Raw genomic sequence first — 14,247 nt, 5'->3', positions numbered from 1 at the left:
GTTTTGTCGAATGAAAGACTTACCTTCTTCACCAGTATTGGGTAATACAGCATTGGTCATCACAACCATTCCCGAATCCTAAAATACACATAAAAATGAGTAAAGATAAGTTTTACTGTCAACAAGAACTTCTCAGTAATTGAATTTATGAGAAAGGTTAAGCAGACAAACTTAGCTTATTTCTGTCCATAAAATATTGTGCATTGCCGATCATTTCTGAACGGGGGAATACAACTGAGCAATGCAATATAAAATGCATATTTTTGTATTCAAGAATCACTAAAAATTTAAACTTATCTTTTATTGTAGATGCTTCAAGATGGGAATAATCTCTTACATAACCTATCAAAATTATGATTTTCTCGATAATTGTTGTATAACACTATCATTTTATCCATAATTTGATAAGGACATAAAATCACATTAGTTCTGAGAATTTATGTTGATAGCCTGCTTTAATTAGAACAAATAAATATAGAGACAGCAATCTTTACAGCAACCATGAGTCCATGGGCAAAGTGATATTCTAAGGTTCCTGATTAGTTGAAAGCACCTGCTTATAAATTTTTATGTTTTCTCTCGAAAATCATTGCACCAAATCTCATTATCATGATGTGCTTGATGCCCCAGGCCATGCATTAAGATGACAATATATAGAGCAGCGTATCTCAAAGTGTGCGTCATGGCTCCTGAAGATGTCTCCCACCTTTGTCAGGTGCATTGCGATTCGCTGGAAATACTGATGTGCCTATCTTATGCTTTGAAGTGGTTCTTTTATGAATGCACAATATCCACTCAACTATTATGGGGAGCCACAGATGAACTATGAGTAAGGCAAGACCCACAAGTGACAAAAGTTTGAGAAACAAAGGTATAGAGGTAAATGTATTTTATATTTGTTCATAAGAATCTCCAATCACACATGCTTAAGAAATCAAAAATTTACAGGTGAAAGATTAAGAGTATGGCAACCTTGAATATGAGACCAGCAGATTTGGATCCAGGCCACCAAAGTGACCTTTTGCGCCTTCTTCTGAACCAAGGTGGGTTATGTTTTTTTTCCTGTCCTCCATCATATGTTTCAAGTTCTTGAATTATCTATAAAAACAAAAATATTCAGTTAAGTGTTAAAACAAATATGTCTAACAATCCATTGAAGAATTGTATTATGTTGACAGAGACCATTTGTAAAAAAAAGAAGGAAAATAATCTCACATCAGCTTGAGTTACATCATTGCCAGACTTCAGCTGTAATATACCTTGATCAACAGCTAGAACTCCAACAAAAGCATTTGGTTCAGTCTGCAGTCTGACATTCACACGAGTTCCTGGCTGCACTTCCCGAGCATTAGAATCTACTGTCACCTAAAAAGTTTTCTCTATTAAGATGAGTTCTGGCTTTTAAAATCATACTGACTGCATCAAAAAATACTTTGTAGAACCATATAAATGAAATTAAAAAGTAACTTACACTATTTCTAAATATGCCTTCAACATCAAAACTCACAGAATCAGAAACAATTTCATTGTTCCTACTTCTGACGTAGTAAACCAGTACACGAGCTCTTGGTGCAATTTCACTTGGAGCACGAAAACTGAACTTATAAACCTTTTGATTAGGTACTGGAATAGTCTTCGCGATTACAATATTTCCTCTTCCCATAACCTATAATTTATAAAATGAAAAATTGTTAGAGGAAGAAATAATTTTTTGCAAAGCAATATCTTTATGAGCAGGTTTCCAGTTTGGACTAACTACAAATTTCTTAAAGATATTTACAAGAATTCCAGCAATTTTCATCAAGAAAATAGACAACTCACTTTGAATAAAAGATGGTTGAGATTTTCTGTGGCGTTAACTTCCATTTCAATGGTTTGTAAGACTTTCGGATTTTGAGTCATAAGAACAACTTGAATGAAGTTATTGCTGGGGGAAATAGAAGCTTCTGTACTATCAATATAATATGTCTGTCCTAAATAACGAGCACGCATGTTCAGAGCATTTGTGTTTTCATCATTTGGAGGTAAAAATTCCATTTTTATCAGTCCATTCCTTGGAACAGAGTACGATGCAGTTTTCCATTCATTTTCTCGAATAGAAAAGCCGTATTTCAACTCAAGATTGCTACGACTTTCTGTAACAGGTGTGTCATCTTGGTAAGAAACTTTCAACTATGGGGGAAAAATAGAAAAAATAATTAAAAGTTTTCATGAAAAAACAAATTTTAAAATTTCTTTTAATAAGGATATTTTGAATGGGGTACTAGATTACCGTAACTTTCTACGTATAATCGGCATGTGAAAACTTCATTCATCAATAAATGAAATTATAAGGAATGAAAGGGGTTGTTTGTCACATTTTTTGCTAAGAAAAAATTTAAATATTTTTATACCCGTATCAATACGCATTTACAAATATCTTCAAGAAATTATTTTTTAAAATATTTATTTCTATTCTCTGAAGAGAAAAAAGCTGCAGATTAGATGCAGCAATTTGCATATATTTTCCAAATAATATCCACAGATTGATAGTTATGCACAGGAAAATGCAACATCAACAGTAACCAAATTTCTATGAGCTTAATAAATTTGTGAATCTCAATTAGTTTTTACTGAACATAATGAATTTCATGGTAATTAGTAACATCCTATTTGTAATCTATTAGTAAACCGGGTTCAATAATGGTTTCAATAGGATACCAAAAATCCCCCCCCCCCCTCATTTTTTCAGGTGATATTGAAACACTAAAGTAACATCATCGATTTCCAACTGTAAATTTTTAAACTATAGTATGAAAATTAGGTTAGTTAATAAATGCTTGCATTAGGAAAGCAAAGCTGTAATACAGATTTTATCGTTAACGGGGTGATAAACAAAATCATACACAAAATTATGCAAAAAAGGGAAAAAGATGTACAGTTAACTGAATGTACATTTTTCAATGAAACATGAAATGAACTGATAAAAAAAACCTTGCCATATTATTCAAAAATATACCACCTTTTGCATCTTTTACCAAATATCTATCACCAAAAATAGTTAAATATATTCATTGTAAAAGACTGTGGTTTGTGATTATGTTGACTGTGTAGTCTAACTAAAGGTTTTTTTTTTTTGTCTAAAAAGAGTTGATTCCTTGTGTGTGTCATTTTTTAAGAACTGTTCAAATTTTACATTTTCAGGGATTTATAAAATTGCATCAAATTGAGGTGGAGGGAGATGGGAAATAAAATTCATATGCTAGTTAACTTTGCTAAGCAAGATTTTATCTGTTCATAGATAAGAGTAAAATAAAGCTAAACTGCATATTTTACCCTTAATCAGCCATTTCAACAAATTAAAAAAATCCACTTTAATTAATTGAATTGCCATGTTGACATATAGTTTCAATTTCAAATATACTAACAGCAACTATTTATCGCCTCATTTGTAAAAAAATTCAATGTTTTTTTATGAGTGGGGGCACCAAGAGGGTTAAATTAAAAATCATAACAACAAATTGAATTCATTAATTTATTCTGATGATAAAGTTACAATTACCCAATTATATGTAGTTATAACAATCATAATTTTCTGCCTGGCAGTCGGGTGGCTAGGGAGCTAGCTTTTGACTGCACAGGTCTGGGTTCGAATCCTGGTTACGGCATGGATATCTACTAGCACTAACAAATTTCCTGGATGGGTCATACAGACCTCTTGGAAATATGTGAGAGGATTACATTATCTGATAATAATAATAAATTTAATAACTCATTTTGTATGTACTCAGAGTATCTTTATAACACTTAGGTAAAAGTTTTTTCTAGAACATTTTTTTAGTCTAATAAGAATTCATTAAATATATATGGTAGTTCAGATATCCTTGATACTCACAAATGCTGTGTACTTCAATCCAGGCTTAAAGGTATCAGATGTTCTTATTAAGTCTACTTTTATTTCTTTGTCATAGATCCACATGGTGTTAGTCGAATTGTATTTATGACCAGTTTCTTCCTCTTCAACCAAAGCAAAAAATTCTATCTCCCTCTTGAAGAAATCTGTTCTTAGCGACAAGTCATAAAGTAGGTTCAGATACATTTCCACCACACCATTAATCTGCAATCAAATTAAGAAACATGTCAAACCATTTTTTCTTTTACAGCAAAAAATTGTGTGAAAAAAAGAACTAAATGAAAAAATAAAAAAACACTGATGATGGAATCTGTTTTAGCAAGAATGACGATTATACATATGCCGATTTGCATAATTATATTTCATATTGAGTAAAATATTTCCAGCTTGTAATGTTTGCCAAGCAACAAAAAATATACGCAAATTATCAGAAATGAATCAAGTCGAACCAATATGTTTTAGACTCATTAAGTATCTTACACCCTTGGTAGCTCATATAATCATTGATTATTCCACATGGTGTTAAAAAAATTTTCAGCAAGATGGCATGATCAGGCTTACGATTAATAGGTATATCTTATCTATTCATATGAAGAGAAAAAGATGTGATGAACTTATGAAATATAAAAGCAATTTCAACTGTTCTCTGAATGGAAAAAGAGAATTTTAGTTGCTACCTCTACATACAAAAAAAAAAACACATGCATTAACTGGTATGACAGAATTACATTCCCACGAAACTCATTTTAAATCTAATTATCTTTTGCGACAAGTTTTCAGAGCTCTACAAGTCTTAATATATAAATGCATATGATGTACTGTGGATTAAAAATTTTCAGTGACTGAAATAATAAAATAGACAAAAAAACATTAAATTTTTTTTTACTGAACTTTGAAATCCAATGTATCAATATCTATTCATGATGAATAAAAAAAATTCGTAAACTTTATTTTGGATATGAAAATCAAAACAAATATCATGAGAAACAGGAAAAAGAGCATTACCCTAGATTTAGCTTGGAATGACTCATATGGTCTGACATTTAGTTTGTTATATCGTGTGCGAGGAGCAACAGTTAGAGTGAGTTCACCTTTCACAGGCTTGCCAAAAGAGTACCTAACAGAATGAAAAAAATAATATTAATAAATGAAAAATGAACACATTAATGCATAAGTGAAATAAAAGAAACATGTTTCATCAAAACCTTCCTATATTCAAAGATTTGATGAAATTTCTGAATCTGTACCAAACACATAAGATAACAAATAATAATTCTGATGGCATTTCAAAAGAAAATAATTAAAAAAAATTGTGAAATCAGATGCTTCTTTTCTTCTCAGAGAGAAGATTTCTTTTGAGAAGAATTTGCATGGATACTGGTTGGGTGCAAAACCCCAACAACCAAAATCTGCAACTGAGAAAGCAATCACTTCAAAACATTAAATAAATCCTTCAAAATATAAGATTCTCTTACATGATTGGTTGTGTGAGGAAATGCTTTAATGATTCGAGTATTTATTTTCTTGAGTTGCATTTAATTTATTATTTAGATTTTATAAACAGAAAAAATAACAAATTTTGCACGTAACTTGGTTTTTTTTTTTTTTCAAAATGAAACTCAAACAATGAAAAACTTACATCGCTTTCACCCGAACATTTACGTCTGATTTATTATAGGTGGCGTAGCTTGGGAGCTCAATCATAACCTCAAAAGTAGGTAAAACTGAAATTTTAACACAATTTATTAGAAAACTTTCAATATAAAGTAATCACAATATACAAAATTTGCTCAATGAAATTTATTTTAGAACTTACTGAATTCTGCCACAGTGAAATTTTTCTGAAACTTTTGTCCCTGGAATAAAAAGAAATATGTTCAATTTAATAAAATTTACGTGAAGTATTTTATAAGACAGTAAAATATAAAGGTAGATGTGTAATAATGATTACACAATCTACGAAGCATTTTACATGCCAAGTACTACTTTGAGAGCAATGACAAAATTTCAATGTTTTGACTGCATGAAGAAGGTAATTAAAATTTCTTAAAATTAACTTCAAAGTATTTATACTACAATATTTACTTATGCACTAACTTATTATATGTACTTTCATGTTACAAATCAAACTATTCTACTCACTTCAACATCAACATGTACACTCCAGTTTCCAAGATTTGGATCATCGGCAAGACGAAAATCAGCTGATGCAACACCTGTGCAATGCAATATGTATTGATATTAACTTATGAATTGATTTAGGAGGAAAGAGAAATCTCATGAAAAAATTTTAACTTCAGAATTTTTTAAATGATATTATGATTAATACTTATCTCAAATCCAGGAATAATGCAATATTAACTATTTTAAAGAAAGATTTAAGGCATCGATCAAGATAAAGGGAATATAATCAACTCTCGCCCTGATTTGAGAAGTAGTTTCAGAATTAATAGTCTGTTAAATGATGAGCAAAAATTTTAAAAGAGAAAAATTCATACCACTTGTCAGATGCACATCTTTCCATTCTCGAATAAGGTTATTGTGAGCATCCTGAGACAAGGAAAAAAAAATTGAGACCCACAAGTACATAGGAATTTGGAATCTCATTGATGATTTTGAGTTTCATCTCATTAAGATTCAAATCATTTCACTTACTCGAACAGTGAGATCGATTCCAGCAGACCTCAGCACTGGCAATAAATATGGATCTACAACTATCGCTCTGAATTGCACTAGAAAGTAAAACAGTAGATACAGTTGAAAAAATAAAAACTGACTGAAAAAATGTAATAACTGTTTTAAAAAAAATTGAGACATGAAATTACATAAATTGATATTTGCTAGAGCTTCACGTCTTATCAATACACACAATATATGATGAGGAATATACTCGCTGCTTTTCTGTCATGAAGGATAATAAAATAGTTTTCAGTTTTTCTGACCAAGTACTAAATTGCTACTTTACAACTTCATATCCAGAGTTCCCAAATATAAAAGAGATTACCTGCTACCCATATGTGAGAAAATGACTGATGATATATGATTAAGTTTATTGTACTATCTGTTCAGCTTTTGTCTTGATATATATGCTTTACCTACCTTTGTTTATTTTCTCTCTCTTTCTCATGCCATTCTAAATATACTCTATATCAGGACATGACAAATTCCAGGTACCAGGTTGCCATAGGGATTAAAAAAATCAGCATTGGTGCCTGAAATTTTCTATGAGTGATGACTAAATGGGAGTCTGGAGAAAATGCAAAGTTTTGGAATTTGTGTAAGTTTCCACCAACATGGGCAGAGATGTGATCCGAGAATATTATTTTTTCTTTTAAATAATGAAAAAAAAAATTAAATTTAAAACCAATTTTTTGTATTAAAATTAAAACTAATTTTTTGTATTAAAATTAAAACTAATTTTTTGTATTAAAATTAAAACTAATTTTTTGTATTAAAATTAAAACTAATTTTTTGTATTAAAATTAAAACTAATTTTTTGTATTAAAATTAAAACTAATTTTTTGTATTAAAATTAAAACTAATTTTTTGTATTAAAATTAAAACTAATTTTTAATTAAAATCAAAAACTAATTTTGTTTGTACTATGAAATATATATATATATGAAAGATACAGAACAGTTATTTTCTTCAATGAAAGCACACTAAAACTCTGTATCGCTCATATTTCTTTGCAAGTTGTTCAATTAAGCCACATCGGTTTTGCTTTCTTACATTTTCTCACATACAACTTCAAAAACTATTTTCTTTTCATTGTCCAGTAAAGTTAACGGAGTCTTTGAAGATATTGTTACTTTACAAAAAAAAAAAAAAAAAAAAAAAATACTTCGACAACTCTACTGATTGTCAGTTTGGCAGATTCTAATATATTTTATAATTAGACAGCAAATCATGAATGTTTCAGACAAGGGGTAAAAATGTATCTTAATCTAGAATGCAAGAAATAATTACTATTGCTAATAATTAGAGGCAGAGTGCCCATTGAGAACAGTTCTGTTTCCTTTGAGACTGGCAATGTTCAACTTAAATGTTTTGTACAGTCATTTTTGCCTGCAGAAAAATCAAACAAAATATGTTTTTTTACTAATGTAATCATGCTGCTATTAATTGGTTTTTTTTAATTTATTTCCAAACATATTTTTTTAGATATTAGTTCAAAAGTCAAATTCTTAAGATGGAAATATTTATTCTAGTAGTTCTTCCAGAGAGACAATATTCTTGAATATTCTCCAAAATATTATTACAGAGAATTTTACATTTCTATTATGAATAGTTCTAATCACAGTGCCCATTGAGAACAGTTCTGTGCTCTCTGAGCATGGAGGTGCTTGACTTAAAATTTTTTATGCAGTTATATACTTTAGCTTTTTTAGCTTTTAGAAATATCAAATATGTAAAGCCTAAGAAATATCAATCTCATATAGTCTCACAAATATAGCATTAAACATTACAAAATATAGTCAATGCTCATTATAACGACCCCACATTATAGCTACCATTCCATCACAATGACTAGTAGAATAAATCAGAAACGTCTTCATTGTATGACTATCATACATGGTTTAATTTTGATGTAATGACCCTCCCAATATAACATCTGTTTTCAACAGGGACGAAGGGGGTCATTATATAGAGCATCAACTGTATACCTTTCTTTTGCTAATATAATCAAAGTACTATTAATTGTTTTTTAAAACTTATTCCTAAACAGTTAGCATTTTATTTGCATTTTTTATACATTCATTCACAAGTTAAATCTTCAATATGAAACTGTTCATTATTTTAGCCCTTCCAGAGAATATTCTCCCCAATGAGAATATTCTCAAAAAGATTTTTACCAAGAATTTTACATCTCTAAACATGGGAAAAGATCATCAAGTCCTGCAAAAGCCTAAAAAAATCATTTTGGCCATTATGTTTTGCTCCTAGACGATTTGGCTGATGTCTAATTTCATTTTTTATTTGTCAAGTCCTGTTTCAGATAATGCTATCAGGTACAATTTTTAGCTGAAATTTTGAGATTTTACAAGTTTTATAAGACTGTTCGCCACATCCTGAGGCAAGGGCTCTAGGTTGGGATCTTCTGCAGGCCTCCCAAGCCAGACTTTTCATGGGTAATTCTGTAACGAATTTATAGCATGAAAAAACAAAACATGGTGGTATTTGTCTGGAGCCCTGTCAGCCTCACCCTTGAGGGGTGGTCATGTTTACAAATCACTAACAACAATTTTTGAATATTATTATAACAAGTGCAAGTGAATATTATCCTATTTAATAAAATATAGGTGCATTTCTCTCAAAATTGTATGTATTTATTTGGGTGCCCATTAGTATTGGTGGAAAGAACACTTACAAGTATTAAGAACTAATACAAATTTTTGAAGATGAGAAATAAGATGCAAATTAACATCAAGGGCATGTTAAATTAAAGTCAATAAAATACTTATCTTTCAAATTTTCAAAAGAGTGTATAGTTAGGGTGAATTGCATTTTTCTTCCATCACAAAAAGGAAAAAAAAAATCATGCTCTGATTTTATTCAGCACTCCACTCACACAAAGGTGTTTAGTGAAAATTCGACAAGCTGTTACAAAGCTCACCGACACAATGAACAATAAAAATAATTCAATTCGATGATGGTCTGTTGGATAATTTTTCTGTATGTGTGTGTGTGTGTGTGTGCTTTCATAGGAAACTGGGTCTGTGAAAGTTAAAATGATAAACAAAACATTTCATAATTTAAAAAAAAAACAATAAATATTTTGGATGAATTTTCTTACCAAGCTGCCCAGGTTTGTACACAGCACGGTCAGTTTGAATGAAAACAGAATAACTCTTATGTTCAAACAGTAGGGCTGTTGAATTTTGGAAAGACATCCCACCTCTTCCTATTACTTCCAAAGTGTAGTTTCCAGGTTTCCAATCATCAACCTAAAAGAATGTGTCATTAATAGGAATCTACTCACATTAATGCTCCAAAAACAAAAGGAATTACTTGGATAAATAAATTTATGGGAAAAACTTTTCAATATAAAACAGTGCCTGAATTTTGGTTATTCTAGTTTTCATGCTAAGCATCAATTCAAAGAGTGTTTCTCAACATTTTTAAATGCAAGGGCAAGTAAAATATCTGAATTGATAGCGATTTGACTAATCACTAACTTATCACGTGTGTGTACTTTTATTTTGACCAATGTGAATATAATATCTGTAGCATACAATTTTAAAAACTTTTCCCAATGAGAATTAAATTTTTAAGTCTAATTTTTGCAGACCACCTATCCCCATTTGCAGACCATAGGTTGAGAAGCACTGCACTAATTTATCTACTGTTATAGTAAAAGTAAAAAAAAGAATGATTTACCTGAAAATCCACAACTTCAGTTTGCACTAACAAAAAAAAGAAAAGAAAGAAAAATAATGAAGAGAGATACAAATCTTGTTACATCACAACAAACCAACAAACCATTTGAAGCAAATTTTAAATAAATGTGATAAAACATACTCGGCACAACCAAGATGTTTCGCAGCATACTAACTGGAATGCCTTGATCAGATAGCCCATAAATCTGAATAGTAAAGTCTACTGGAGCTGGGGCATCGTGAACTGAACAGCTAACATGATATATGACATTAGGACGTAGCTTTGATGGCGCCACTATACTGTACAAAGAGGCATTTCTTGAAGTTTGAAACCTATTTGAAGAATATACCATCAAAAAGTTAGCAGTTACACAAAAGGTGATTACAATGAAATTTGACAATACATTTCCATATCATTTCATTCAGAAACTTGAAAATATGCATGATTTCCATAATGTACAGCAGAAAATTCCATTTAGTAATAATTTTATGAAGTTATTGATCATAGGATGACAGTGTAGTTCACGAGTAAAATGGCGTGATCACTTACTGTGCTGGTGATGGATGAAAGAATACAATGATGAGGTATGATGTCCAAAATAGATGAGAATTCATTATTTACAAAAATAATATGTACATGCACTGTATACTTCTGAAAAGTGAAATATATATATACATTACTCCTTACAAATATAGCATCAACACAGAAAAAATTAAATAATAACAGTAATGATTAAGTTTGCAAACCAGAACCAATCATAAGCGGAGATAGACTTGGAAGTCTGGGGGGGGGGCATGGTCATTATTGCTGGGAGGGGCATGATGATGATGATGCCGGTTTGTATATACACACACAGTAGATCAGTCGACTCTACCTTCGATGCTGGGAGGGGGGGGGGCACCCTCATATCTCCGCCCATGGAACAAATTACATGAAAATATTCATCATTAACCATATTATAGGAACAATGATGTGAAATTTAAGCAACAGCTACCACAGGGTTCCCAGAAAAATCTTCTCAATCATTTTCCCTAACTAAAACTCAAAAATTTTGCTGACTATATAATACTTCTGAAAAAAGAAAAGTTTTTTTTTTTCTTTTTTGTAAGTTTGTTTGTTTTTTCCTTTACAAAATTTTCCCTTAACTTTTATCAAATATTAGCATATTTCCCACAATTTTGTCAAATATTTTACATTTTTTCCGATTTTCCAGGTTACTTGGAACCCTATCCTACTATTGAAACACACTTGCAACTTCAAGAAAATTATAACAAATTGTTGTATTCTGAAAAGTGCCATATGTAGGCTACATATATATGCAGAGTCCAGCCAAAATTTGCAGCCATTCACAAAATTTGGAATCTGAAAAATGGACTTTTTACAAAATGCAAATTAATGAAACTATAAATTTGAAACCTTTTTTTTTTGTACAAAATTAATTAACCTTTTTTTTACTTTGTTAAAATTATAAATACATCATTTTCACTTTCACAAAAATAAAAAATATTTTCATAAGAACAAGACCCTGTAAAACAGAAAAAAATTAATCACGTGTGTGTGTGCCTTCAAAGTATCTATTGTTGTTTGAGGTATGTGTGTTATGTGTTCCAAGTGATGGTCAACTCGAACTATGGCCCAGTTCCTATTCCAAGGAATTTCCAACTGTGTTTGAAACATTGCCATCCATCGTGAAGTGGAAGTGAAAGTCACAATTATATTAATTTATGATTGTATATATTTCCAGCTTAATGTAAACAACACTTTGCACATGCATACTGAATTTTTGTTGCATTCATTGTTCTAAGCTTTAACATAATTTATTGTCCAAGTTTAAACATATGTCCACTTGTTTCCACAAAGTGTGTAGAAAGTGCGCTTGTGGTAAAGATTTATTATACTTACACAAAGTAAAGATATTTAATGGAGACATTTTGAGCTAGACGTGGTTGACTAAAAACTTTTTTTAAAAGAAAATTAATGCTATTTATACTAAAGTAATTGACAACATCAACGCTGAACCCTATCCTAGTCCACTGATAGAGAATACGGTCTGTGTGAGCATACAATTTTTATTTTATTTTCTGAGACTCTTTTTTCTTTTTTTCTTCTCATGTTGGTGAAAGGAGCCCCGAAGCAGAATGTTTTGCATTGTTCTGCAACAAGCCCTCGGCCGACTGGAAATGTTCGGCAGTAAAAGTTCTCATAATAGTGTTTTCTTGAACTTCTTCCAGATTGTTTTGCAGTAGAATTGGTTGTTCTACGACGTACGTCGCAGATTTCGGCATATTCTGCTTTGGGGGGAAGGAGGCTGAACATACTCCAGAAAATTCTGTGTTTTCCTAATGCTGCCAAAATTGTAGGATTTTTGGTTTGTCTGCCTGTCCCTCAAGAAAAAAAAGGTCATACAGTCTTAGACATTGAGAAGAGAAAATATTTCTTTAATGAAATGTGACTGGTACCTAATTTTTTTTTCAATTTGCCAAACCCTGTATTATCACAATATACAAACACATAACCAGTTTCAACATTTTGAGGTCATTGTCTACAGCTATTTATTTTTTTTCCAGCAATTGCAACATAAATTGATGTATAACTCAGTTACCATAGTATGGCTACAGGGGTCTAACAAATCTAAAAATAAAAATAAAGAAATCTAGGCCCCACAACATGAGCTGAGATACAGGGGGCTTATGAAGAAGAACAATTTTTTCAGGAGCTAAAACTTTTTCTCAGAGAAAAACAGATCCCCCAAAAAATAATATTTCTTTCAACTTTTCCATGAAATAGTGAACCCTTACCATGTTCATGGATATGCTGAAGAAATTCCACAAAAGTTGTGTTGTTCTTAGACATAAATCCAGGAACCCTACATGGAAAATTCAGAGCACCATAGAGATATGGTGCCTGGAATTTGTCAAGCCCTACTGTACTGGCACCAAAGTGAATAGAAAATCAGTATTGGCACCAAAAATTGTATACATTTGACTGGTAAATTAGTGTCGAAGGAAGATACAGAATTTTTCGATTTTATGAGGGCGTGTTTGGCAACATGAAGGGGGTAATTAAGTCCTAGAATGGTCGGAGAAAAACATATTTAAGACTATCTTTCTCAAGGGAAAAAAATCATGCTTGGCTCCTTAGAAATGTAGTTATCGCCTAAATTTTTTTTTACCGATTTGTCAAGCCCTGCTGCTGCTGCTGCGATGCAGTATATACCACTCGATAACAGTCATCACATTAAATTATCTCATACATTTTCATTGACACACATTTTAAATAGTTTTAGAGAAGAATAGTATTCATTATAGAAGGGACCAAGGGAAATAAATTTTAAATTAACTAGTTCATACAATATAAATCATTATCCCACTATTACAGTTGACCAATTTACTGAATATCACGGGCTTTCACGTTACATATTGCTTTTTCTCATCTAAATTGAGGACTCATCCACACATGAAACTTCATAGCACTTACTTGGCATTCAAACTAAGCACGGGCCATTGGTGTGGTCAAAAATCGACAATTCCATCCTTAATAAAATTCCAGTTCCAAAAACAGTCTTTGAAGAAAAAAAATCACAAGGTGAAAAATAATTAGAAATAGACAAGACACATGTAGAGAGAGAGAGAGAGAGTAGATGACAAACACGAAGTACCCACACAACAAACCCACGTGACCCGATCAGCAGGATCTCTAACATTCCCTAAGATGAGGAGGATAAGCATGAAAATCCCTAATCTAGGGAATATGACTGTTATGAGTATAGTAGCGGTCTTCAACCTTTCAGAAACGGCGGGCCAAATTGAAACTACTACCCACGATGCCCGCGGGCCACCAACTCGTGTAATTTAGTGACATCTTAATAGAAGGGCCCAGTAGGGTCCGGAGTTAAACAGGGACAGAAATGATTGAAGAATTATTTATTTTGTAGTTATTTCTTTCATTGATTATAAATTATAGTTGCGAAATAT

General features: G+C 31.3%; 1 protein-coding gene across 1 annotated transcript in view; it reads right to left on the bottom strand.

The window, feature by feature from the left end:
* Window positions 1–13,946, bottom strand: part of LOC149089661 (CD109 antigen-like) — a 36,012-nt gene extending 22,066 nt beyond the window's left edge. The window contains exons 1-17 of the mRNA XM_089234604.1: window positions 13,751–13,946; window positions 10,823–10,924; window positions 10,415–10,605; window positions 10,274–10,299; window positions 9,690–9,840; window positions 6,548–6,624; window positions 6,391–6,442; window positions 6,035–6,108; window positions 5,709–5,748; window positions 5,532–5,616; window positions 4,898–5,009; window positions 3,875–4,096; window positions 1,822–2,172; window positions 1,472–1,666; window positions 1,216–1,365; window positions 973–1,098; window positions 24–78 (exon numbers count right to left, since the gene is read on the bottom strand). Of these exons, the coding sequence (XP_089090730.1) occupies window positions 24–78; window positions 973–1,098; window positions 1,216–1,365; window positions 1,472–1,666; window positions 1,822–2,172; window positions 3,875–4,096; window positions 4,898–5,009; window positions 5,532–5,616; window positions 5,709–5,748; window positions 6,035–6,108; window positions 6,391–6,442; window positions 6,548–6,624; window positions 9,690–9,840; window positions 10,274–10,299; window positions 10,415–10,605; window positions 10,823–10,887 (1,972 nt within the window). The 5' untranslated portion in view covers window positions 10,888–10,924; window positions 13,751–13,946. The remainder of the gene's footprint in view (window positions 1–23; window positions 79–972; window positions 1,099–1,215; window positions 1,366–1,471; window positions 1,667–1,821; window positions 2,173–3,874; window positions 4,097–4,897; window positions 5,010–5,531; window positions 5,617–5,708; window positions 5,749–6,034; window positions 6,109–6,390; window positions 6,443–6,547; window positions 6,625–9,689; window positions 9,841–10,273; window positions 10,300–10,414; window positions 10,606–10,822; window positions 10,925–13,750) is intronic.
* Between the last annotated feature and the right edge of the window lie 301 nt (window positions 13,947–14,247).

The sequence above is a fragment of the Pholcus phalangioides genome, unplaced genomic scaffold (assembly GCF_987345545.1).
Source record: "Pholcus phalangioides strain wild (caught in Gottingen) unplaced genomic scaffold, Ppha-v1.0 ptg000001l_1, whole genome shotgun sequence".
Taxonomy (NCBI): Eukaryota; Metazoa; Arthropoda; class Arachnida; order Araneae; family Pholcidae; genus Pholcus; species Pholcus phalangioides.
The sequence above is the reverse complement of the archived record's forward strand: the minus strand, read 5'-3'. Positions and strand labels throughout refer to the sequence as shown.